The sequence below is a fragment of the Microsporum canis genome, genomic scaffold, assembly GCF_000151145.1.
Source record: "Microsporum canis CBS 113480 supercont1.7 genomic scaffold, whole genome shotgun sequence".
In the NCBI taxonomy this organism is placed as follows: domain Eukaryota; kingdom Fungi; phylum Ascomycota; class Eurotiomycetes; order Onygenales; family Arthrodermataceae; genus Microsporum; species Microsporum canis.
Window position 1 is genome coordinate 1,196,896 of NW_003299163.1, and position 24,904 is coordinate 1,221,799.

At 49.6% G+C, this 24,904-nt stretch overlaps 13 protein-coding genes and 2 non-coding genes across 15 annotated transcripts; 9 read left to right on the forward strand and 6 right to left on the reverse strand.

The window, feature by feature from the left end:
- Positions 1-1,054: 1,054 nt before the first annotated feature.
- Positions 1,055-2,437, forward strand: MCYG_07635 (conserved hypothetical protein; the record flags this gene model as incomplete). The annotated part of the gene is made up of 3 exons (XM_002843806.1): positions 1,055-1,113; positions 1,213-1,472; positions 1,527-2,437. 3 exons carry the CDS (start codon positions 1,055-1,057, stop codon positions 2,435-2,437), a joined length of 1,230 nt encoding a protein of 409 aa, XP_002843852.1.
- Positions 2,438-3,477: 1,040 nt separating this feature from the next.
- Positions 3,478-6,351, reverse strand: MCYG_07636 (sialidase; the record flags this gene model as incomplete). Its single annotated transcript, XM_002843807.1, has 6 exons — positions 3,478-3,532; positions 3,643-3,845; positions 3,900-5,323; positions 5,382-5,740; positions 5,771-5,808; positions 5,872-6,351. The coding sequence occupies 6 exons, from the start codon at positions 6,349-6,351 to the stop codon at positions 3,478-3,480; spliced, it is 2,559 nt and encodes an 852-aa protein (XP_002843853.1).
- Positions 6,352-7,273: 922 nt separating this feature from the next.
- MCYG_07637 (conserved hypothetical protein) lies at positions 7,274-7,982 on the forward strand (the record flags this gene model as incomplete). The annotated part of the gene is made up of 2 exons (XM_002843808.1): positions 7,274-7,676; positions 7,732-7,982. 2 exons carry the CDS (start codon positions 7,274-7,276, stop codon positions 7,980-7,982), a joined length of 654 nt encoding a protein of 217 aa, XP_002843854.1.
- Positions 7,983-8,045: 63 nt separating this feature from the next.
- MCYG_07638 (adenosine deaminase family protein) lies at positions 8,046-9,848 on the reverse strand (the record flags this gene model as incomplete). Its single annotated transcript, XM_002843809.1, has 3 exons — positions 8,046-8,743; positions 8,796-9,674; positions 9,722-9,848. The coding sequence occupies 3 exons, from the start codon at positions 9,846-9,848 to the stop codon at positions 8,046-8,048; spliced, it is 1,704 nt and encodes a 567-aa protein (XP_002843855.1).
- Positions 9,849-10,135: 287 nt separating this feature from the next.
- On the forward strand, positions 10,136-11,016 carry MCYG_07639 (conserved hypothetical protein; the record flags this gene model as incomplete). The annotated part of the gene is made up of 2 exons (XM_002843810.1): positions 10,136-10,300; positions 10,354-11,016. The coding sequence occupies 2 exons, from the start codon at positions 10,136-10,138 to the stop codon at positions 11,014-11,016; spliced, it is 828 nt and encodes a 275-aa protein (XP_002843856.1).
- Positions 11,017-11,423: 407 nt separating this feature from the next.
- Positions 11,424-12,562, forward strand: MCYG_07640 (conserved hypothetical protein; the record flags this gene model as incomplete). The annotated part of the gene is made up of 3 exons (XM_002843811.1): positions 11,424-11,865; positions 12,047-12,081; positions 12,224-12,562. 3 exons carry the CDS (start codon positions 11,424-11,426, stop codon positions 12,560-12,562), a joined length of 816 nt encoding a protein of 271 aa, XP_002843857.1.
- Positions 12,563-12,700: 138 nt separating this feature from the next.
- Positions 12,701-13,624, reverse strand: MCYG_07641 (dehydrogenase; the record flags this gene model as incomplete). The annotated part of the gene is made up of 4 exons (XM_002843812.1): positions 12,701-12,886; positions 12,937-13,093; positions 13,146-13,253; positions 13,317-13,624. The coding sequence occupies 4 exons, from the start codon at positions 13,622-13,624 to the stop codon at positions 12,701-12,703; spliced, it is 759 nt and encodes a 252-aa protein (XP_002843858.1).
- Positions 13,625-14,813: 1,189 nt separating this feature from the next.
- MCYG_07642 (uncharacterized protein) lies at positions 14,814-15,484 on the forward strand (the record flags this gene model as incomplete). Its single annotated transcript, XM_002843813.1, has 2 exons — positions 14,814-15,340; positions 15,402-15,484. 2 exons carry the CDS (start codon positions 14,827-14,829, stop codon positions 15,482-15,484), a joined length of 597 nt encoding a protein of 198 aa, XP_002843859.1.
- A 271-nt stretch (positions 15,485-15,755) lies between these two features.
- MCYG_07643 (enoyl-CoA hydratase) lies at positions 15,756-16,801 on the reverse strand (the record flags this gene model as incomplete). The annotated part of the gene is made up of 4 exons (XM_002843814.1): positions 15,756-15,805; positions 15,859-16,404; positions 16,466-16,603; positions 16,660-16,801. 4 exons carry the CDS (start codon positions 16,799-16,801, stop codon positions 15,756-15,758), a joined length of 876 nt encoding a protein of 291 aa, XP_002843860.1.
- A 459-nt stretch (positions 16,802-17,260) lies between these two features.
- MCYG_07644 (RER1) lies at positions 17,261-18,031 on the forward strand (the record flags this gene model as incomplete). Its single annotated transcript, XM_002843815.1, has 4 exons — positions 17,261-17,329; positions 17,405-17,522; positions 17,585-17,884; positions 17,952-18,031. 4 exons carry the CDS (start codon positions 17,261-17,263, stop codon positions 18,029-18,031), a joined length of 567 nt encoding a protein of 188 aa, XP_002843861.1.
- A 693-nt stretch (positions 18,032-18,724) lies between these two features.
- MCYG_10575 lies at positions 18,725-18,832 on the forward strand. Its single transcript has one exon. It is a non-coding gene; the product is annotated as a tRNA-Phe (tRNA).
- A 43-nt stretch (positions 18,833-18,875) lies between these two features.
- Positions 18,876-20,576, reverse strand: MCYG_07645 (uncharacterized protein; the record flags this gene model as incomplete). Its single annotated transcript, XM_002843816.1, has 1 exon — positions 18,876-20,576. One exon carries the CDS (start codon positions 20,574-20,576, stop codon positions 18,876-18,878), a length of 1,701 nt encoding a protein of 566 aa, XP_002843862.1.
- Positions 20,577-20,851: 275 nt separating this feature from the next.
- On the forward strand, positions 20,852-20,958 carry MCYG_10576. The gene has a single exon. It is a non-coding gene; the product is annotated as a tRNA-Phe (tRNA).
- Positions 20,959-21,104: 146 nt separating this feature from the next.
- MCYG_07646 (catalase) lies at positions 21,105-22,591 on the reverse strand (the record flags this gene model as incomplete). Its single annotated transcript, XM_002843817.1, has 3 exons — positions 21,105-21,829; positions 21,864-22,356; positions 22,415-22,591. The coding sequence occupies 3 exons, from the start codon at positions 22,589-22,591 to the stop codon at positions 21,105-21,107; spliced, it is 1,395 nt and encodes a 464-aa protein (XP_002843863.1).
- Positions 22,592-23,641: 1,050 nt separating this feature from the next.
- On the forward strand, positions 23,642-24,701 carry MCYG_07647 (ureidoglycolate hydrolase; the record flags this gene model as incomplete). Its single annotated transcript, XM_002843818.1, has 2 exons — positions 23,642-23,679; positions 23,984-24,701. 2 exons carry the CDS (start codon positions 23,642-23,644, stop codon positions 24,699-24,701), a joined length of 756 nt encoding a protein of 251 aa, XP_002843864.1.
- Between the last annotated feature and the right edge of the window lie 203 nt (positions 24,702-24,904).

Here is a 24,904-nt window from a genome sequence, read left to right on the forward strand (position 1 = left end):
ACGATAGAGGCTTGTCCGTTTGACAACCAACGAACTACGGGCCAACAAACGACTATGTACCAATGTTTCGCTTACCTTTGGCTGGACTTTCGTCATGTCTCGCAGTCATGAACGAATTTGTTAAACCTCGGGAAGATGATAATATAATAATAATAATATACTTGTGAGTGTTACTAGTGCCAATAAACCATCTAATTCTGAGCCAGGGGTAGAGCAGCCGCTAATAATTCCCAGACAGGAAATGACTCCAAAAAGCCTCTCAGCCCAGGAAGCCCGCCTCACCGATCACTGCTCCGTATTTTGTTTTACTTCAATCCGACACCTATGGTGGCGGCGGACGAACATGACTATTTTAATGAACCCAGAAGGGTTGACCAGCCAGGAGAGGCTGGGGCTGCAGCGGCACGGCGGGCAAGGTTCCTTTACCCTTTCTTTTCTTTTCCTCTGCCCTGCCCGCCCTGTCCGGGACGATGAAGCTGGGCCGGATCTTCTGGACGACGACCGCTAGCACACAGACGATCGCGTTGCACTGAGAAGTATCATGACGACCAGGGCAATGCGATGAGTCTCCTTGGATACGAACAGTGGCGAGATCTTATTTTCCGACATCAGGAGTAAAGAAGTTGGGAGCAACAAAAAGCTGGTACATGGCTTGCTTATTATCAAGCCCGATTCTCTTCTGCTGTCTAGCTTGAGAATCGAATCAGTCAAGTGCAGCTCTCCCGCGCCCACTACCCAAAGAAGACGCTGGCGGGTGCAACGACGATCAGATCTAGCCAGCACCGAGTCGAGTCGAGAGTGCGTCAAGCCTGTATCGAGAGTCGTTTGATGTGCAGATCGGGCCAATACGCTCCCGCCCGCCATCTTCTGCTCTGCCACAACTTGAGGGAGAGGCAATGCGTTGTGTGACGTTGTTTGTGAGACGTTGACAAGAAAGACTGATATAACTCTTCTCGACTCCGTTACGGTCCATCTCAGTCTTTGACGGGAGTGTTAGTTTCTCAGTTCTGGGGCATGGTAGAAGGGGAGAAGCGCGCGCGGCAAGAGACGAAAAATGGAACTTACCTTCATCACTATCCACGGCAAGTATCAATCCGTTCCCCCTATTGCTTCGTATAACTTGACTTGACCGCGACGTTCCCAGCTCTCGTATATGATCTAACGATAGACAACAGATCTCTCTCCTGATGCCCGCACGCGCTACGTATCCAGTGCGATAGAAGATATCCTTGGCTACCTCCCTCCAGAGGTGCTGCACAGGCCGATATGGGAGTTCTTTCACCCCGACGAGCTCTCACAGGCGCGTACAATCTACTCGCGCTCTGTCAGACATGATAAGGCCGCGGGGCTGAACTATTTTCGTGTCAGACATAAACAAGGCCACTGGGTTGCATGCGAGTGTGTCTTTACTATAGTCTGCGATGTGTTGGTCGCCAGCACCAGTGTCTACCGTCGCGGCAAGAGGAGCCAGAGTAAGCTCACCCTCTCTCCTTTTGTATCTATCCATATACTGATGGTTCCTGTAGTGCGCGCTGCCGAAGCTCCCATTGTGCGCCGGCTATTTGCATCTTCTTCCCGCGACCCACGCTACCATATGCTAAGCTGCATGTCCACGAAGTTCAAGCCCTCCCCATCACCAGGCAGTTCGTCTCCAAATGGTTTGCATGAGCCACGCGCTGCGCTATTTCTTAATCGTTTCACACGCTCTGCTGCTGTGATATACGCTACGCCTAGCATTACCAACGTACTAGGTGTACCACCCTCTGCACTTATCTCGACGAGCTTCTACTACTGCATCGAGGAATGCTGCCTTCCACAAGCCATCCAATGTCTTGAAAGCGCAAAGGCAAACGATTCAATTGCGTACTTGCGCTTCTGGTTCCGAAATCCAACGGACCAGCGCCATACACACGCCTATCCAGAACGGCGTAGAAGACACACCAATGCAGAGACGAACACGAATGACTGCTATTACCCCTCTCCATCTCACTCACAGCCAGCAGGCGGGCCAGGGCCAGGGTCGACAATAGAAACCCCCTCTCCTCATGACGGCGCACAGTCGACATCGCAACAGCAACTCCCATGCCAGCGACCGTCGACATCGTGCTCGACGTCCCCCCGCCCTCCCATCGAGCTTGAAGCGATCGTCTCATGTTCTTCGGACGGACTGGTGGTGATTATCCGACGCGCAAGACCACCCATACCCGGCTCTGTGAAACATCCTGGCCACCCAATCTACGGCCGGGGTATGTCTCCTCCGTCGCCTATACGGTCAAACTCCGATGAGAAGTCTGTATATGCGATAGGATCCCCCAGCGACTCCAGCACCGACACCGAAACGGGCGAACATCGCCAGCGCGGCGTCAAGAGATTAGCGCCAGGCGGCCCCGAGGCAGAGGCGCTGATGAATACGATCCGCAAGGCAATGCACACTTAGTAGTAGCCCGTCACATCCACATACATACATGCATACCTTTTCCCTCCTTCCGACAGACGTGGACATTCATCTCTAGGATACCCTTTTCGCGACAACATAGCTCCACGTTTCATCTAATCCTCGTCTCAGCTTCAAACGTTCCATTCTACCGCTATCTATATTAACTACTTCCCCTCCAGCTCGGCCGCTCGGCTTGTTTCGTTTCGTTCCTGTTCTTCTCCTTTCTTTCCTCTAGCCCGGTTATGGTTATGGTTCCTCATCTCATAGCGTTTCGCCTTCTTTTCACACATATACTTGAGTCGTCTACCTTACATGTATACAGCTAGCCAGCTTCTTTCTCCACGACATATCTAAACTAACTAATTAATTAATGAAGGGAACAAATATCTACATCGTCTAGACCGTAGCCCAGAGTAGGATAAGATACGGTAGGTAGGTAGGTAGGTAGTATGATGGAAGCACAGCATGTACTATGTATGTACCCCGAGCAGGACAACCACCCACCGCCCAAAAGAAGGCATTAGAAAGAAGAACAAGGAAAAAGGAATAAGAAATAAAAGCAAAGAGACAACCCGGACCAAACTTTTTTTTTAATCGAATAATTACTTTTTGCCGTTTCCGTTGCATCCCGTTTCCATCCATGAGAGAGAGAGAGAGAGAGAGAGATTTGAATGAAAAGATTGATATGAAATCAAACCGGTGGTATCATCGTAGTAATTAAAAATAAGAGAAAAGAATCATTAGGAAAAGTGCTTTCTTTTTCTTTTTTAGTCCAGATCAGTAGGAAAAGTGACATGACGACATCAGGTACATATGCATGTATGCATGTAGATGTAGATGTAGATGTAGATGCAGGTATAAATAACCCAGCGACAGCTTGCATCGCATATATTTCTGTTTCTTCCACCACCGTTTTTTTCTTTTGATTTTGATTTTTGGATCCCCCTCATCCCGTCTTCATGGCTCGAGCTTAGATTTCCAGATCTTCACATACGCTGCTTGAGCTCGTTGTGCTGACGCTTCTTTCCAATTTGGCTGCATTAGCTGGAGTGGTCGGAAGGGCCGGTTTGGTTGAGGGCTCCTGTCTGGCCAGCTCTGATGATTTGGTACATATCCATGTAGATGCGTACATGTTGACACTGTACATGTTAGCTGGTGAGGGGAAAGCGGGATGAAAAAGAAAAAAAAAAAGGGGAGGGACTTACCGGTCGATGCATGCGCCGGGGAATCTGGCCCCGACTCTCCTAGTGGTGAATCCGCATTTTTGGAAAACAGAGATGTACCATGGTTCGATGCTGGCGGAGCGGAGGAGAATGCGGCCGCCGAGCTTGAGAGCATGGTTGAATGCCGTTGCTTGCGTGGCCGCAGCCTGGGAGGAGGGATCGAACCAGTCCATGGAATCCATTACCTAGAATTGGCTATTAGATGTGTCTGTGTGTAAGGGTGGAAGAGGGATACGTACTACTGCGATGGTTAGGGTGCCGGGGGTGATGCGGGAGATGACTTCCTGGATCTCGTCTGTGTGGATGCGCAGGCCGTCAAAGGCGCCTGGGGTGGAGAGCTTGGTGTGGGCCTTTTGCGTGAGGTAGGTTGGGTGACATCTCTTGGAGAACTGTCCGGTCAGACAGAGGAGGTAGAAGTAGTTGTCGTCTCCCAACAGGGTCTCCCTGACGACCGGGTCGAGGGTGTTGACGACGTATTCCCATACGGCCTGTCCGCCTACACCTCTCTCCTTGGCGCCCTTCAGGCCGCCCTCTAGCTTCTCGCGCTCCATGTAGTCTGTTAATATCATGTTTCGCTGTGCGGCAGGCACACCGGCGGCCTTCCACGCGAACCACTCCGTCCCCACGATGGCCCAGTTGAGCGGTTTTGAGAGCAAGACGCGGCGGATGCGCGGCCAGAGGGCCCGTTGTTCCTCGAGCGTCTGGGCGGCACACATCTTCTTGACCTCGTCTGTCAGGCCGAAGATGGAGAAGAGGTAGCGGACCAGCTTGAGGGCGTGTCTGGAGCCGCCGGTCTCGTAGAGGCCGTGGCTGGAGGAGGTGAAGACGGAGGCATGGTCGAGCCAGAACTGGAAGGCCTGCGAGGAGAGGTGGGGAGAGAGCTTTGAGATGAGCAGGTCACGGAACCCGGGGTGCTTGCCCTCGCCGAAGATCTTCCAGTGGTCGCTGTGGGAGAGCGCGGTGAAGGAGGCGACTTTCAGTTCGAGCAGATGGTTCTGATTCGGGTTGAGGTCTACGGCGTGGATGCGGCGGGGGGTGTGGGGTCCGGACAGGTAGTCCAGGATGTTGTCTCCGGCACTGGTGATGGCGAGGATGACGTCGTCCGAGGTGATGTTCAGCAGGCGGTGGTCGACACGGGGATCTTCCCAGGTGAAGGCGTAGATGTACTCCTTGTTGAACTGGGTGTGCTTGGCGAGGAGTTCGTTGTAGCAGATACGCCAGTGGTGGTGCTGGTAGAAGAAAGAGGGCAAGGGCAGGTTGGAGGAGAGGTTGACGATGGCGGATTCGTATGCCTTGGACCGGACTTCGGGGATCGTGCGCTGGACGGCCCTGGAGAGCTCGGAGCGGTGGTGGGTTGGCGAGAGATACGGGGACTCGGTGAGGGTGGCGTCCAGACGGGCGATGGCGTCGCTGTCGTTGAGGGTAAGGTCCTTTTGGCACCCGATGAAGATGTAGTAGGGGATGCCGCCGAGCAAGTAGTTGCGCTCACTGGCGGAGATGACGGTACCGAAGCGGTATTCGAGGTAGTCCCTGCGCGCGGCTTCCAGGTTGACACGATCAACGTCGAACCAGGCACGCCAGAAGACACGGCCGAGCCAGTTGACGTGGCGATTGGAGATGCCGCCGGTATAGTTCCTGGTGGCCAAGTCGACGATGTTCTGGACTAATTTTCCAGGCTGTCAGCTTTCTGTATATCGATAACCTTAAGGTTCGGGCCGTACCGTAAAAGTCGCATACTCCGATGGTGCCGTCATTTCTCAGCAGGGAGGAGAGCGAGTCGACGACGGAGTAGTAGTCTGCCCAGCCATCAGCACGTCCGTACAGGTTAAAGGGTATGGGTAGGGGTGTACCTGGGATCATGGACAGGGAGTAGCTCATGGTGATGAGATCGGCCTTCGCATCCTGACCCGGAACGCGAAACTCCCTCGCATCCTGGCAGAAGACGGAGACGTTCTTCCATCCGAGCCGGGCGAAGCGCTGCCTGGCGACCTCGCACAGCGACGGAGACAGGTCGACGAGGTAGACATGCTCAAAGTGCCGTTCGACATCCAGAAACGCTGCCATGGCCTCGATGTTATACCTATGCTTACGTAAGCACTATACATGACACTTTCCGGCACTTTTGACGCACCCAGTTCCACCGCCAATCTACGTAACGTTAGCATTAATATATATATATCAGGGTGAAAGAGAAATATACTGGAGACGTACGTCAACCCAGATGGGCTTGTGGTCCTTGGAGGCCATCTTGAGGCCGACCTGGGCGGCGAGGAGGCCGAGCATGTCCTCGCGGCCCCTGAGCAGACGTCGTCTAGTCGCATCGTACACGGAAGCCTGTTCACACAGCGTCAACACCAGTCTTTGATAGGTCTCGTCATCGTCTCCTGCGTGGGTGCTGCCGTGGTGTGGCCGTTGATGATGATAAGGAAGTACCTGAGTCTGGTAGAAGTTCTCGAGGGCCTGCTGCTGGCCGGAGGTGGCGCCGGCGGACGAGGGCGTGTGCAGGGGCTTGATGAAGTTGGCGTAGACGAAGCGGCAGTACATGAGAAAGGAGGCGGGCTCCTGGCCGTCCTTCTTCTGCTGCTTGTTACCGGGAGAAGAGGCAGAAGAGCCGGAGAGGGCGAGGTAGAGCACGACGACGGCCAGGAGGGAGGCGCCCAGGACGATGGGGGAGGAGAGCAGGCCGCCCATCGAGGACAGGGAAGTGGCCATATCTTTTTTTTTTTTCTTTCTTTCTCTTTGGTCTATCTATGCAATTGACTGACGGTACAACATGAAAGAGGGCAGGGCAGGGCAGAGCAGAGCAGAGCAGACGTAAGGAACGGGAGCAGTAAGAGACGAGCAGAAGTAGAATAAGAGCACAAGATAAGGGAGGGGGAGGGGAAGCTGCCTGATTATGTATATGTCCCCAGGCCAGGGAGAGACGACGAGACGGGAGGAGACGAGATGGGAGAAAAAGAGGTGAGCAGGCCTATCAAGCACACCATGTGGCCCGGCAACGCGAAAACAGCAGAGAGTAAAAGGCAGAGTAAGAAGGAGAAGAAGAAGTTTAGCTAAAAGTAAGACTCGGTGGGTTTACTTTGGCCAGGGTGCACGGCGGAGCTTCTTATACGCGCCTTTCCTCTTCTCTTCCTCTTCTCTTCTGCTGCTGCTTCTGCTAGTCCTTGTTTACCCGGCGGGGCTTGATGAGTCAGGGCTTGATGAGTCAGGGCTTACCTAAGGACAGGCCATTGACCAGTCAGAGGGCGTCTTTCTGCCCATGGGAGAGTCCACTGGCCGAGAGCAGGTCGGGCGTCTCCCTAGCTTGGGCCTTTTCAGCCAGAGCGTCTTCTCACCGCCCGACAGAAGCACATCCTCGGCTTCTCTACGAGTCTCATCTTGGCCCAACGGTTCTGCTGTCCGGATGATACATAGTCCGGCTCCGTGGACCGGGATGCCAGACGCGGACACCCAGACCGGCGTCCGACAGAGATATGGAGATATATAGAAGCTGGCACGGTGATATACTTATTCTTACATGAGAACTACAAGACGACTACGATAGCAAGACAGATACTAGACGACTACGATAGCAAGACAGATACTACTACGATAGCAAGACACATACGAGACCATGACACAACACACGATACTACCCTGCACGCCCGATGACACCATGGAGATGGCAGCCCTCGAACGAGCAGCCTACGGCGTCGAACCGCTCTCCAACCTCATGTTCGGCGAGCCGTCCTCTTCCTCCCTCGACGCCCGCGCAGAGAGGTTCGCCCAGCTGATGGCCCACCCTACCTCGCGCTGGTTCAAGGTCGTGGTCGACGGCAAGATGGCCGGCGTCGCGTTCTGGCAGTTCAGGACCAACACGGACTGGATAAGCGAGCTGGACGGGCCGGAGAAGGGCGAGGAGTACCTGGATCAGGGCACGAAGGGGCTGCCGGAGTCCGGGTGCGATGCCAGACGTGTGTTCTTCAACTGGCTCTACGGCGTCAGGAAGAGACGGATGGCCGGCAAGAGTCATGTCTGTACGTTTCTGCCTCTCGACCATAGTGTAATGGACTGCTGTGTGCTAATTGATAGTGCTGAATCTGCTGGCCGTGCTTCCGGATTATCAGCGACGAGGCATCGGCGGGACGTTGTTGAGGTACGGTCTGGAAGAGGCGCAGAAGCTGGGCGTGCCCACCTGGCTGGAGGCTTCGTCGGAAGGGTTCCCGCTCTACAGGTCCCATGGGTTCGAGGTCGTAGAGCCGTTTACCATGCGGCTGGCAGACTACGGAGGCAGAGAGGAAGACGGCGAAAACAAGATGTGGGGGATGATCAAGATGCCATAAAAACCATCCTATCTTATCGTCACGTGTTATTGCAGTTACCTAATCTAGACCCATACAAACTATCTACTCTCCATATTCATCCACCATCCACTGGCAGAACGCCTCCCACTCATCGCGCCACAGCTTCATCCTCCCGGCCCTGGTGCCGTCCCCTTCGTACCCGTCGTCAATCCCCTTCAGCCAGTGCTCCTCGCTCTCGTCCTCGAACGCCGCGTACCGCACGCTGTTCTCCGCCAGCGAGCCCAGGCCCGCCAGCCCCAGGTTCTCCCACGCCTGCAGCGCCTGCCAGAAGTCGTGAGACATGCCCGACGTCCCCTGTCCCAGCAGCGCAGGGTCGTCGTTGCTCAGTGACGCACTTACCCCGCGCGCCAGCAGTGCAGGCAGAGGGTGCGCCAGCACCGTCGCCGTCAGCCGGAGAACCTCGTTGGATATCGGGCAGCTTTCAACCATTATCCGACGCTGTTTGACCAGCTCGATCAGGTGCGGATGCTTGTACAGCGAGAAGCCGTGGCCGAGACGCCGGGTGTTGAACAGGATCGCGTCGTAGAGGTTGCGGTCCGTGCTGTCGCCGTCGCCCAGGCACTCGCCCGCGTGGAAGAAGAAAGGGATCTCTAGACCCTGGGATACGCACTGCTGGCGGAACCAGATCACTTGCGGGGCCAGGGCCGCCAGTGGCTGGCCCAGGTCTTCTTGGCCGACAAGGTCGAAGCCAGCTATCAGATGAGGGTATGCCTTCTTAGCCTGTAAGCAGTTCCTCATGCCTGCGTGTCGTTAGCCCGTGTCTATTCAGATTCGATAGGGAAGAAGACGTACTGGTAAGTATGGATTCGACATCCAAGAACCGTAGGGCCGTCCAGATGATCCGTCCGCCCCAAAAGGCCTTTCCTTCCTCCGTCTTCTTAAACGCTTCTATCTCTTCTCCCATCACGGCAACACGGTAATTAAACCCTGTCTCCGGCACCTCATGCCCTTCCTTGGCAAAAGGTGAGCCAAAGACATCTCGTATCTCTACCCAACGCACCCCATCTGCCGCCAAGGTCTGTAGCATCTTCCGTATGAACAGTCGATACACCGGTTCGTAGCCTAGCAGAGAACCCAGCGTGGGGAACGCACCAGCCATCTTCCGCCATACCTCGTCGACACCCAGGTGGTGCTCTAGAGACTCCTGCTCGCTTATCACGCTTCGATCGGTAAGCCACGCCACGAACCCCCCTCGTCCTGTTGCCGGAAACGTATCCGCCGCCTGGCAGGCAGGTACATAGGTGTTCGCTTGGTATTCAGACGACCATATAGACGTCTTGCTTGCGCCCGGCCGCGGAGTGATATACTTGAACAATATCACCGCCCTGGCCCTCGCAGTCTCCGTGTCCAGCGCCTCCGAGGCACACACATGCAACCCTTCAACGTGAAGGACCCGTTCAAATAACCAGTCCACCTCTACCATCGCACCGAGATGACAATGCAGCAACGCCCCCTTGGGCATCCTCTTGGCTATCTTCCATAGATCCGTAGATTCCAGCTTCCGCTTTGCTAGACCAAACATCATCCCCGGGTACAGTTCCACCCCTTCTTCCTTGTCAGGGCGGGAGGGGTCATGTTTCCAGATCGAGGCGTGTTCTGCTTTGCGGATCTGAGAGACGATGGCACATGCGCGGCTGGCGATGGGGGAGAGAGACCTGCGGAAGGTTGTATCTGTAATATATATCCTGCATCAGCCCTGGGTTCTTTTATATTCATACTTCTACCCCCCGGATAAAGAACGGGGCCGCGCGCACCGCTGCGGAGAGAAAGTTCCTTGGATATCAGGGCATCCCGGGCAGCAAAGTGGGATGCCAGCGCTTCTTCTTCCGAACCTGCGTCTCCCATGATGTCTGGCTAAACGTGTGATGCTTCTTCTCCTCCTGTTCTCCAACGTCTGACTTCTGCCTGGATGCCATCTCGTGTTAATCGCTGTGGGGTAACTAAACAGCCGCATCCTTCAAGAAGATCGACGCAAGATGGATTAGCTAAGATATTAGCTAACAAGTGCGGTGAGCTCGCCTTTGATATAATATGATACATTAGATATCAGTGAGACGGCGAAAGGTTGGCTACTTTTGCTATTTTCACGACGCTGGATGTTGTTTTGATCCCTCTTGAGTACAGCCTTCGCCATGACGTCACCGTCAGCTTTTGGGCAGACGATGAGAGACTTGCTTCTGCAGGGCAGCTATTCGGATATGGAGATAACCTGTGAAGACTTCACTTTCAAAGTCCACCGGGCGATAGTATGCACCCAATCGCATTTCTTTAAGGGTGCTCTCAGCGGTGACTTCAAGGTTAGTCAAAGGCATCTCCCTTGCACAGATAAAGTCACTTATATGGTAGAAAGGAAGCCACTGCGAGGACCATCGATCTGCCTGACGATGATCTTGAGACCATCGAACGAGTCCTGTCTTTCATATACCTGCAAGACTACGAAGAGACAGGCCATATAGTGCAGTTGGAGAGCACAGACACAAAGGCAAATACCCGAACCGCAACCAACAGCTCATATTCGAAGGTCGAAGGCACGACAGCAAATGCTGCTGCCTCAAATAACGTCCAAGTTTATATAGCTGCCGATAAATTCGGAATCACGCCCTTGAAATCCCTTGCTGCAGAGAAATTCACCCGTTGGGTAAATGCCAACTGGGACTCGCCGGCTTTTCTACATATAGTCGAGGAAGTGATGACCTCAGTGCCATCGCATGACCAGGTTCTCCGAAATATCCTTGCTGATGCCATATCGAAGAACCTCACGCTGTTTGTGAACCAAAAGGCCATACTCCCTCTAATAGAGTCCTTTGGTAGTCTTGGATCGGCAATCATTTCAAAACTAGTGGAAACCGGAAGGGTTGGAGGCAGAGAACAGGAGAAGCCTCGCGATTTACCACGTTTTGGACAGGTTTTGAGACCGAGGACGTGTAGAAACTGTACTGCAGTGCTCAGTGGTGGAAATATAGAGTATGATAACGGCGCCATTCGTTGTGCCTTCTGTCTTGTGCGGAATTGACCGAATCAGCATTCTCAGCTGTCTGGTGCGCGGTTTTCGATACCAGGGAATAAGTTGCCCCCCAATACTAGCTTCAGCCATCGAAAGAGAATGATTATTGACGGGTTTTTCGTGATTCATACGTAGTGGTGTCCATAATTGTTGGGAGATATCAGTTCAGGGGCGTATCACTTGACGTTATGGTAATTACACTCCAGACACGTTTCTACTAGTTTTTACTGTATGGTACCGTAAGGTTCCATCAGGCCGATTAATGCCAAGACCACAGAAAGGGAGAGTTACATAAGCAGCGGTGGCCTTTCTCGTCTTGGCATGGAAATCTATATGTAAAGCTGGTTCAGTTCTTAACATGATGCTGAAGTGACCTAATTTCTTATAGAAAGGCCTTGGTTATTGCTTATAGTGACATGTCTAGATCTCTCCGGGTTTTATTCCAAGGGATGAAGCTCATAGGCAAACGTGGAGAGACATATACCCTACATCATCCCCTAATCCAACGCAGGGGCAAGCGCTGTCATATCTGGAGTGCGTCAAAAGATAGTGATGCATTGGATCAGTATGTTATCAAGCAGCCAGATGACGAAGATGGCCTTGGTTGGCCTAATTTTACAAAGGAGCTGGAGATGCAGAAGAAGTTCCAAAAGTCTGCATACATTCGGCGAATGGTTGATTTGATACCAGCACCTACAGACCTACAGGCTTCTTGTATGATGGTGCTGGAACCTTTTGAAAAGTCACTTTGGGACGCACGATTACGGCGCCCACTCATCTTGGAGGAGATCAGGTCTGTCATGAGATCTATTGCTATCGGACTTGGGACTATACACCAAATGAATCTTGTCCATACCGGTTCGTTTTACCACAGCTACTGCTAGGAGCATATGCTGACGTCCTGGCCCAGACTTGAAGATGGAGAACATCCTTATTAACGGATTTAACAATGAGAAACCAGGATCTGGTGAAATACTCGTGACCAAAATTGCCGATCTTGGGATGGGTAACACTACCATACCTACTCTTTGATATCCAGACCTAACTGGTGACCAGTTCAACCTCCCTCTCAGGGTACCATATCGTCCATCTCATACAGAAGCCCTGAGGTGTACTTCAACAAACCCTGGACTTCTGCGACAGATATATGGTCCTGGGGTATTGTGGTAATGTCCTTGAATCATTTTTCTACATGTATTAGCATTGACTTATCAAGTACCTTCATCTCCTCCAAGCGCTTGCCAATTTTGACAAACCCGGGATGTTTGATTCTCTAAAGGTAGAAGGAACCTTGGCTGACAAGGAAAACGCTACCCGGGCTCTCATGGTGCAAGAGTTTGATCTTCAATCCGTCGATTATTATACTTCCGACCCGGTTTCTCGAAAACTACTACCGATAAAAGACGAAACAAGGACAGAGTTGGACCACTGGGTGGTAAAATTACTTGACTACGGCACCCCGAAGAAAGATATTGAGACCGTGTATCTTGCTTTAGATACAATTCCAGAAAGGAGACCAACGGCTATGAACCTTTTAGAATACGGCTACATTTAGGACAATATATACTAAAGGATCAGTTGATGCCAGTGAAAGCAATATAATTGGATACCCTTCAACGGCATAGGCACGCTCTACATACATCCCATCACTAGCTCCCATTGCCTTCAATATACCTAAGGTCATATGCTCTATCTACCAAGGTAGCTGAGCTCCGTTATACGGGTCTGGCCCGTCATAATTCTCCCAACCAGGAACCAAGACATTCAAGAACTTCCCATTGTCCGCCTTGCTAACGTTGGAAACGATGTCCAGCACGGCAGGGGAACTTTGACTGACAGTCAAATTGGCGTATTCACTACCTAGATCGGTCTTCACCCACTATATGCCTGTTAGCATTGCTAAATGGAGTTTTGTCCGGAATTACTTACTCCGGGGGAGATGGCAACAACAGTGAAGCCTTCGCCCTCAAGGGACAGGGCGTATTGCACAGTGAGCATGTTAAGAGCCGCCTTTGAGATTTTATAGGCAGGGGTCGGAGCAACCTGGAACTTCGATGTCATCTCAAAAGAGCCCATGGTCGTAGACCTGTATGGTATCGGTTATTGTCCGGGCGACAAAGGTTTCTAGGGGCACTCACATGGTAAAGACCTTCTTTAGGGTGCCTCGCCTCAGCAATGGGAGAAAAGCACTGGTCACAAGGTGAGTACCAGTCACATTGATCTTCAATGTCGCGTCCAGGTCAGTCCTGTTATAGACTCATCAGCTACCCAGATTTACCTTTTGAATACCACGTTCACAAATAACTCACATGGTCTCGATGCCTTTGGGAGCGTAATCAATAACACCCGCATTGTTGATAAGAACATCCAAGCCCTTGTCTCCAAGGGATGTTTCAACTTGCTCCACTGCCTTCTTCACCTTGTCCTCGGACGTCACATCAATTGGAACAAATTCGATGCGGCCAGCAGATTTTGCAATCAACGCCTTCAAGGCATCCGTCTCTGTACGTGCAGCTGCGAAGATGACAGACACCTCTGAGGCAGGCTTAGCAACAAGATCGCCGACTAGAGCAAGGCCAATGCCTCTCGAAGTCCCAGTGATAAGGTAGGAAGCCATTTTATGGTGTAGAATAAGACTGGGTTATAAAGAGTGGTAAAGAGTTATCGGTTATGCGAAAGGTGTCAGTAAAGGTGTTGCTTCCCTTCGATGCGATGTGCTGATGAGAGGGAGGGCTGGTGTAGAAAATATGAGCCTTATACATTCGCTGAATCCTTCGCGAGACCAAGTAGTTACAGAAGCCATCTTCCTATTGGCTTTGAAGTCAAGAGACCCCGCTGAGTATTATTGTGGTAGATATTGAGCCATCCTTGTCGTAATCAACCATCACTCGTCATATATACGGCATGAGAATGCAGATTCCTCCTACTTGATGATCCCCGGACTGGTTCCCATCTCTACTTCAACAACGGCCTATATCACATATGAAGCCAATTATCACGAGAATAGAAATAAGACTCGGTACATCTTCGGGAGATAATCGCCGCACGGGAGAAATGTCTCTTCTTAATGGTCACTTTCATCACTCTGATAGGCAATAAGAGTCAATCTATACAACTTGCTTACGAGAGTTACTTGCAAGGTGGCTCGCCGAATGGCTACTTTGGTGATTGGAACTCCATATCTCGTATTTAGAGTGAAAAAGCGATTACAACAGTTTGGGACATATCTTATGGAGCAACTAAAGGCACTATGATGACGGCTCCCCGACAGTATAATACAATATTTTTAGTCGTCTCTTGTCTTGTCAACTAGTTATATACGGAGAACTGCCGATGAAGCTGCCTTCAACACAGTGGCAAGAGTACAACCAACCATTCTCAATATGTACCATTTCTTACAAATAATAAAGAAATAGACTTAGCAAAGGTACTTTGAGCCATGTAAGTTCATCTTACGCACTATGAGCCAGGAAAACGGTCTGGATCTATATCATCACTGGTAGCTAACAGCTTGCCACAAATCCACATTTCATGGACATGATTCTATAGAACGAGCTGGCCCTACATAGTAAGTGTCGTATGAGACATTAAGCCGGTTATATATCTCCAACGGATGTTCAATTGGCCATTCTTTGATCAAACACAGGCTTTATGATATCATAGCTATTCGATTTGTTTCTGCGCTGAGGCGAATGTTAGATGCAGTAGCATATAAATATCACCTAGATACAACCAGATTGTCCTCCTATCAACCATCTTATACCAGAAAACCTGACCACAGATCTACCAAGAACACGCAAACAACGAGCTACAGTCACCATGTCTGGAATTGGAGACAACTGGACCACTTCCCAGCGCCGTTCCCAGCGCACTACCCGTAGCGCTGCCCAGGGAGGTCAAGACTTTTCCGAAGAGATCAATGAAGATATGTTGGCCACTGATCCCAATTCTCAGGCCCAGAGATGGGAATCCAAGAAGTACGCTCAGCGCACCCACCTGGACGACCAGGTTGAGGCTGGTGGCATGGGCTCCTCAGGCTCCCGTAACCTGCAGGGTGGACAAGGTATGAAAGGCGTCGAGGACACCTCTCGTACTTCCGGAGAGGGAATGGGCGGTATGCATAATGAGGAAGCCACCGGGGCTTACCCGAGTGCTTCATCTCAGGGCCAATACCAGAGCTCTAGGGCCACTGATGACCCTGGCGAGGGTATGTCTGGGCTGAGTGGCAAGAATCAGGGATACGGTGATCAGGGCTATGGAGGCCAGAGCTACGGAAACCAGGGCTACGGAAGCCATGCTGGTAGTGCTAATCCACCAGAACACCAAGAGACAGGTAAGTTTGTTCGGTTCGTTGACATGTTCCTGGTCGAATGATTGCTGACTTATATCTCAAGGCGGCGTTCTTGGTTCCCTTGGTGAGAAAGTAAAGGGAGCTATGGGTGATGTTAGCAAGAAGGCTTCCAAGTTCAGCGAGTAATAGCTGATGGTATCAACGAGATGCTCCATGGATTTTGATATTTGATATTTAATCCAAGGAAAATAGGGAAAGTTCAAGGTATAATGAAAAAGAAAAGAATTAATAAAAAATACAGTAGTTTATGGTAATATATTAATAGTTCTTGAATGGAATGAAGTGCTAAGATGTTTGCTCCGCGCTTATGAGATGAATGCTGGTGGTGGGATATGTATTTGGATGTTCTGTAAAACCGTGGAATAAACGTATTCTAGAATATATTTTGGTACATAAATTACTCGTGCGACCACTCGGGCTTCTTCTTCTCAGCAAAAGCAGCCATCCCTATTTACTTCAAGTTAGCTTCTGAACAAATCAAACTTGGATGATATACTTACCAATCTTCTGGTCCTTGCTTCCAAATAGCCCATGGAACAATCTTCTTTCGAAATCAACACCTTCTCTCAACGAGAGCTCCTGGCTCTTGTTCACTACCTCCTTAGCCGCAACAACGGCTACACGGCTATAGCTAGCGATCTTGCTAGCTGTCTCAAGTGTAGCCTCCATCAGCTCATCCTTACCACCCTCAACGACCTTTGCGGCCACTCCCCATTCTCCAGCCTCCTTACCGCTGAAGGTGTTTCCTGTCAAAATGAGTTCCATTGCCTTGCTCTTGCCGACAAGCTTGGTCAGACGCTGGGAACCACCGGCTCCAGGAATGGTGCCAAGCTTGATCTCTGGCTGGCCAAAGGTGGCCTTATCGGTGCAGTAGATCATATCACACATCATAGCGAGCTCGCACCCACCTCCAAGAGCATATCCGGAGACGGCAGCGATGACTGGTGTTCTGATATTGTTGGCAAGATGTGACCAGGAAGCAATGAAGTTGTCACTGTAAGCGGAGGAGAAGGTTAGAGGGGCCATTTCCTTGATATCGGCACCGGCTAGTAAGACGTTAGAGGGTTATATCCATCAGCGCCTTTATTATCGATGCTTTATGCATACCTGCGAATGCCTTCTCACTACCGGTGATGATTATAGCCCCGACACTCTTATCCTCGTCATACTTGGTGAGAGCCTCGTTGAGCTCCTTGAAGAGAGGGCTGCATAAGGCATTGAGGGCCTTTGGACGGTTAAGGGTGACTACGGATGATCAGAAACGTCTACACAAGAGCTATATCAGGGATAATTGGTCGTACTTAATCCGACTCCAGGCTTAGGAGTAGATGTCAAGATATACTCATAAGCTGGGGATCCAGTAGCGTAGAAGCGGGAGATGTACGATTGCAGAGGCCGGGCAGTCTGCGAGGCCACAAGTCTTGAGCAGCGTCTGGCGAACATGATGTGAGATGTATATAAAGCAATTGATATCAAGGAACGAAACAACAGCTCTAGGGTTGATGCTGGTAAGATGTTGATGTTCTTTGACGATGTTTTGTTCCTTTCTTGCCCGCGTCAAACTAGCGCCGAGGCAAAGAAAAGAAAAAGCCGCGACAAGCCGAAGAATATCACGTGATTGGTTTCTAAAGACTGCTTACGTCAACTTGCTATTTTGGGACTAGCGCAAGTGTCAGCCTCGTTATCTCTTTTTTGTTGGACCGTGCATTGTGGCTTGTTTCCAAAGTTATCATAAAGAAGCCAATATTAATATTAAACCTATCAAACACCATCGACATTAGCCAAGTTGTCACCTTTTCCAGCTTTTACACCCTCAGATACAGACGCAGACGCAGGCAGTATCATCTCAATATACAGACAGCGCTATCTATCTTATCCCCGAATTTTTATCCCTCCTTCGACATGGATCGCCCGGAGCCAGAGAACAGCCCCTTTACAGCGGTTTCCGCGCATACCTCAAGGTTGAGAAGAGTGAGTGACGCAGCCCTCGCTATGGCTATACATGCGCCTTGCTTGTAGCTAACTAGGGTGCGATGTGCTTAATAGCAATACCAAGCATATCTCGATGCGTCGACCCCATATACCATGTACCGCTGGATAGGAACCGGCGTCATGCTATTGCTTTTCTTTCTCCGAATAGTGCTCGCGCAGGGCTGGTATATTGGTATGCCATTTCCCATGATACTCTCTGACCGTAGGACTAAGGCTAACTGACCTTTGCGACAGTCGCCTATACCCTGGGAATCTACCTACTCAACCTCTTCCTCGCATTCCTCCAACCAAAATTCGATCCTTCTCTTACCCAGGATAGCGGGTTAGAGGAAGGAGACGCTTCTGCTTCTCTCCCCGTCAACAAAGATGAGGAGTTCCGTCCTTTTATCCGAAGACTTCCGGAATTCAAGTTTTGGCATTCTGCGACTGTGGCTATCACCCTTGCTTTCTGCTGCACCTGGTCCCAGGTGTTCAATATCCCAGTTTTCTGGCCAATCTTGGTCGTATACTGGTTGATTCTGTTCTGCTTGACGAGTACGTATATTGCCCTTCCTCCACTTGTATTTATCGTCCAATAATCTAACGTGGCGCCAAACCCTAGTGCGACGACAAATACAACACATGATTAAATATCGTTACGTCCCCTTCACCTTTGGCAAGACCAAGTATGGCCGCTCCTGATGTGGTCGCATCCGACCCACTCTTCCTATCTTATTCTACCTCTACTCTTTTTACTATGACGTGAAAAATGGGATTCGAACCCAAATCGACGATTATGGATTGCGAAGGGACGCCAACGACTACAAAAAAAAAACAGCGCACATGAAAAGACTTGTTTTCCCTTTGAAGAATTCTTTTACCCTTTATTTCCCACTATTCTTTGTACAAACACCTTTCGATACATTCTATGAGTTGTGTTTCTCCTTTTTGTCCTTACCTTCTCCCAATCCCCGGGCTGGCAGACGCCGAACCACCCCGCTTCTGCGTCTTGTGTGAATCCCCCTTCTAATTTGGACAAGTGAGTAAAGAGGACACCTAGGCGATTCGTTGATTGGTATGACCAATTGTTAGCAAGGTTTTAATTTTGTGTGGCTTTTGGCCTTTTGTTCTCTTGTTTGGATTAATACACTGTTTGTTTGCTCTGGGTGGATTCAAACGCCTCCATTTCTCTCTTCTCATAGAATACTAATAGAGTCATGGCAATCTGTTAATGGTAATGAATACGTGTATCTACCTTATCAATACGCTGTGTCTAATACTATAAGACATCCAACTGCAACAAATAGCATGATAGCAAGGAACGACAGCCATACCTCTCACGGACATACAAGTTACCCCCCTTAACGGCCCAGCCGGCCGATCCACTCCATCACAGGGGCAATGGCGTAGTTGGGAGCGCGTTTGACTGAAGAAAACTTCAGGAACAAGGTATTATCCGCCTAGTTGATCAGAAGGTCACCGGTTCGATCCCGGTTTGCCCCATTTGACTATTGCATTAGTTAATAATTCCCTTTTTTTTTCATGTTCATCTTTTTATTCTTTTTGCTGGAGGAGGTTGAGTGTCATCTCGCCTTGATAATGGACCGGAAAAAGCGTCCAGGACCATTGTGTGATCACGTGATCCCACCCGAGGGCCAGTTCGTGTGAGTATCATGTGACTGACCCATTCGATGACCTCCTGTCTCGAACCGCGAGGATTATCGAGTTGCCAGCTAACGACGGCTTCATAAACCAGCGCGTTGAGGCATGACCTCTTCCTGAGGTCGAACATGTCTTCAATATCCTGCCTTGTGAGAATGGGGTCTAGGAAGAGCGCATACTCTAGTTTGTTATGAAAGATATACCCCAAGAACCTGTCGTAGCGCAGCAGCACGTCGGTCAATGACTCTCTGTCAAATGCAATATGCGCGATATCTGCCAACATCGCGTATAAAACCTGAAACCTCCATGTGATACCCCAGTACCTCAAAGCCAAGCCAATGTCGCTACGCTTTAAACTGCTGAAGTCCGGTTCTTCCACGTATGAATGAATGTCGTTCATGTTTTTCAGACAGTCTCGCAAAAGATCGGATATTGCTGTCTCGGGGTGGAATGCCCTTGCTTCGTTAGCAATAGTTTCAACAATTCCTTCATCTCTTTTGACGGTACCGATGTTTGTTCTTAGCTGCCCAAAATGAGAAAATACTGCAAGCAACCACAGGTTCTCGGTATCAATCCAAAGAAGGTATTTCCCCATGTTACTCTTGCGGTGTATTGGGTCAGCCAGAAGACAGTCGACCGTACTATAGACAAGAGAAGAGTTCGATTTCCACCTGCCAAATTGATAGCCTAGGCGGGGAGAGTGTATTTGCCACAGGCGGGGAGTTACACGCGGATACACAAATATCACTGGATATAAAAGTGACATGTGGATCAGCGACAGACCTCTCCCGGGATCTGCGCCGTTTATTATCTCCATTATTTCGGCCCTTAGATTGTCTATGCTGAATTTATGGAGGGCTTTTCCTTTAGTAATGCACCGCAGAACGGATGTGTTTTTCATCAACACCACCATATTATGAGATATTCGATACCCTGTAGTACACGCTTCCCGAATTAGGCGGAAGAAACAGAAGGGGTCTTTCTTTAAAACGATTCCTTCATGAATCGGTGTTCTGATGATACCATTCTTGAGATCATGAAGTCCATAACCGGTGGAGTCCTCTATCTCCTGGGTAACGACATTATAGGCTAGGGAATCGATTGTGGCATCGCGGTTGAAGGCATCAGTTACGGCATCGGTGACGACCCGGCCGGTTTCCGGACTAAAAATAATCGGATTAAACCAACCTGCTGCTCTGGAATCGGTGAAGCAAATGTCGAGCCCAAAGATTGTAACTTGATAGACCACCCTGTAAGGCGGTATCATCAATTTTATGGGATATTTTATTATCCCAATATTAGGTATGGCTCTGAGGCTTTCTGCTCGCTTTGTGTATTTCTCTTGGTCCCTGAAGTAGAGCGCCTTGAGTTCTGACCGAAACTGAAGGGGGCACATATTAATCGAGACCTCGATTTCATTCCATGTTTGCCCGAGCAATTTATAACGAACGTGTTTGCCAACGAACCGGATTTGGAGACCCTGGGCACTGTCGTATGGCAGGCTGGCCCGGTAATCGAGTAGAAGCTCTATCAGCACCCATTCTGCGGGCTCCAGGTGGATGGCCACAGACGACTGTGGTGGCATGTTTACCTAGACTACATAGATATAGGGGTTAGCTATATAATCACGAGATAAATACGTGGTTAAATACCTTAAGAGTCTGGTTTTAAAGAGAGTGTGGGATATAATATGGATAATTATGATTACTCCATGACCATCTTCCGTACTCCAACTGGCTTATCTGCCATAACCTGTGTTGACCATGGCCGTAGCTGCTGTACGAAACTCCAACGCGGTGGACCACAAGCAAGCATTAAGCCCCATCATAACAAAGGAAGCAGCGACTACATCATACGATTGGGGCAATGGCGTAGTTGGGAGCGCGTTTGACTGAAGAACAAACTTCAGGAACAAGGTTTTCACCTAGTTGATCAGAAGGTCACCGGTTCGATCCCGGTTTGCCCCATATAAATATTTTTTTAATCATTTTTATTACCACACTCACTAGTAGAAATTTCGATTGTTATCAAGCTGTTAGCTGTCTCTTAATTCTGTGACGATCATAAAATGCCTGAGTTAGGAACAAAAAGGAGAAAGTTTATTCAATAACATCTAGAGACGCGGATGCGGTTTAGCTGAAACCTCCTTTTCTGTGGCTTTCTCTATCCTTGCACCAAGGTCTTTGTTGACCCTACGGAACATCCCGTAGGTCGCTCTCCTGACTTTTTCATTCGCTCCCGCCAAATGGCCAGCTACGTTCCCTATAAAATTATCTTGTTGCCCTTTATCTTTGCCCATGACTTCCCAGAGTCTACCGGGCTGTACAAAATCTTCGTCAGTGACGGGCAGTTGCTTTGAAAGCACGGCACCAGCCCACTTCTCATGCTCTTGGCTAGCACGAACCGGCCGGAATGCTACCTTTCTAAAGCTGGATGGGTAGTTGGGATTTGCACCATGATTGCCGTCTACTGACATGTGGCCATCTCTTTGGTACGGTGTGTATGCCTTCAAGGGGCAGTTCACGGGTATCTGAGTGTAATTTGTACCTAGACGGTGGCGGTGAGTATCTGGGTAAGAGAACAGACGGGACTGTAGCACCGGATCAGCGGAGGGCTCGACACCCGGTACAACGTGGGAAGGTGAGAAGGCGGCCTGTTCCATCTCGGCAAAGTAGTTTTCTGGGTTTCTGTTGAGAGTGAGACGACCAACGCGGCGGAGGGGGACTTCGCCATGCGGCCAGACCTTGGTAAGGTCAAAGATATTCCAGCGGAATTTCTCAGCGTCTGCTGGCGAGAGGACCTGTACATAACATGTCCAGGGATGGATTTTGGTCCAGTCTTTATAGCGTTGAATAGGTCTTCAGTATGCCACCAGGGTTCTCAGCCGACATTCGGGTAGCCTCCTCATTGGTGAAGTTTTTGATGCCCTGGTCCGTCTTGAGATGGATTTGGACGTAGTTGAAGCCCCCATCAGGGGTTATCCATTTATACGTATGGCCAGAGTAGCCGTTCATGTGGCGGTAGGAGTAGGGTGTGCCGCGGTCCGAAAATAGGTGCATAATTTGGTGAGCAGACTCTTGATGCGTGGAAAGATAGTCCCAGAACATATCTGGATCTTTGAGGTTTGTTTGCGGATTGCGTTTCTGGGTATGGATGAAGATAGGGAACTTAGCGGGGTCACGCAGGAAGAAAATGGGTGTATTGTTGAAGACCCAGTCTAGGTTCCCTTCTTCAGTGTAGAATTTGATAGCAAACCCGCGAGGGTCTCGAGCGCTGTCAGCAGAGCCTTTCTCTCCACCAACAGTAGAGAAGCGAGTGAGCAACTTCGTCTTCTTGCCTACGCCTTTGAGCATATCGATTATAGTCTGACAGCGTACTTGTTAGTGTATAACCTGTTGGTGGAATGGATCTAGGTGGCCTCACAATGTCAGAGATATCATCCGTTACCTCAAATTCACCATACGCTCCGGCACCCTTGGCATGGACAACCCGCTCAGGGATACGTTCGCGGTCAAAATGCGCCAATAGGTCGATGAGATGGAAGTCCTGCAGTAGAAGCGGGCCATTCTCACCGATCCTCTGTGAAGACTCCGGGTCCATGACCTATACTGCCCATTAGCCATGCATTCTCCTTGCTGGTAGTCGGTGGATAATATACCGGACAGCCATTAGAGGTAGTATAAACTGGCACCTCATTGTAACGGCAAGCATCTAAGAGTTGTATTAGTATATGCGGAGCAGGGCTGAAGAAGAAAGCTCACCAGGCTTATTGTCGGATCCCATGATTGAAGATTCCTTGTTAGCTTGATATACTGTGATAAAAAGACTTCCTGCTCTTACACCATGGCATATCCGAATTAATGAGCGAGAAGAAGGCCATTGTAAAGAAAACCAGCTCTCTTATAGCTGGTCGGAGCTTGCCGCTTTGCCAACTTGGACACAAAAGCGTGAAACAGCGGTCTCGTGCGGGGACTGAGAAGCCTATAATACGGGACGTATACATCTTCTCTGCCCTGCAAAGGTACCTTTTCGTTACCATGTCACTGTTTATGTAGTGAAGCATGGCGAAGCGGTACTTGTACAGTACTTGATCAACTAAGGCTTGGTGTAGGTTATGTAGTTGCGTAACCTAGCCGTCCTCGGCCCAGTGGGAGTGCGGGGAGAGTTCTAGTATATATTTGCTCTCGCATATGACACACTCTTCGTCTTACTCTTCAGGCTGCTTCGCTCTCGTTTGATCCACAAGAGTTCAGTCCAAAGCCATCAAAGACTCTTTGTATTTATGGTAGAAATATTAATAGCGCTCGTACTATTATTCTGTTACGCTTTTAAACTTCTTTGATTGGGTCAAAGCAACTTCTCTCTCATTGGTCAAACCTTAACTAGAGCTGAGTCAGCAACACATACAGGCTTGGCAAATATTTTCCTTTTTCCACAGAAAATATTCACAACATCGAGTTTCCTTTGGTCGATGAAATATGAAACCTGGTGACTTGGCTACTACGATTAGCTATTTGGGGCTGAGAGGGCGGGGAATATTTGTTATATTACTTTGCTGAGATTAGCGGAAAAGGGCTCGATAAAATGGTTAAACTACACCGTACAGTTATATTTCGATTTCTTGGCTGGCCAAGTTGGCCCCGTTGAAACATGAACTGTCGTTACACGAACAAATGCAAAGGCGAATTGTAGTTGAATTAAATATTTATATCGTACATAGTACAGAGAGTAGGAAGAATAAGCTCGGACTCTGGCGGCAATGACTAAGCATAACCATTCTTATTTTAACCTCGGTTGAAATGTAAAGTCTATCGATAAGGGAAGAGCCAGACTACGAAGCAAAAGAGCTGAATTTATGAAGAATCAAAAACACACCAACCACCGTTAAACCCTCGTTTTATCATATACTTCTATTCCTATGATGGCTTCGCCGCTCCTTTCTACTCCAACAGTTAGAGTACGTGCTTTGCCTTTTAACCCAGAAAGCTTTAGGCCCTTTGGAACGGCAATTGAAACACCATTGCCAAAAACACTGAACGCCTCACCAAACACTCTCGCCGGCCTTAGCTCTCAATATTGTACGGCCGAATCTGCTAATCAAGGCTCTGCTGTGAAATGGAGCCCGATATCACCCATAACTGAATCATACGGAGCAAGTACAAAGAAAGGCTCAGCTCGCATGAGTATGTTTTCATGCTTCCCACGGGAATTGCGCGGCTCTCTATCCTTATCTCCTTCTTCCTCTGCTTCTCCTAAAGCATTTTCTGGACTATGGAATCAGAATTTGTCGGGACTGTTTGATGTCAAACACCTCGAAAGACATCCTTACACCTCCCAGACATTTATACCGCTATCAAGCAGCGAAAGCCGGGACCATTCTTCAAGCCGACTCGCGGGGTTCGACGATATTTTCTTTCTGATAATTGTTGCGCCATCGATGGCCGGCCTGGTAGATTCGAAGACTTCAATACATGATCCTCCAGATCTTACCAAGTTACAAGCTTTCATTGTTAAGCCCGGTCAGGCTGTGACCTACGCAGCTGGAACATGGCATGCACCCATGGTTGTTATAGGGAGACAGAGGATAGATTTTGTTGTTGTCCAATATGTGAATGGTATCGACAGTGACGACTGTGAGCTCGTTGGTCTAGAAGATGGGGTCGTCGTGGAGGTGGATGCTCGCTCGTCCAGGATAGTGGCTAAGCTGTAGTAGCCTGCTCCTAACCAACTTACTATTCAACAGCTCTTACCTTAAAGATAGCCCGCAAGTATCAATATATATATATATATTTGTGTAATATTCTTTACGGTCTCCTGTGCAGGGCAACGTAATAGTAAGCGTAAGTAACTATATTACATGAATTTGACTAAAGGTTGGGTATCAAGGGTAAATCAAAGTAGTGAGAAGACATC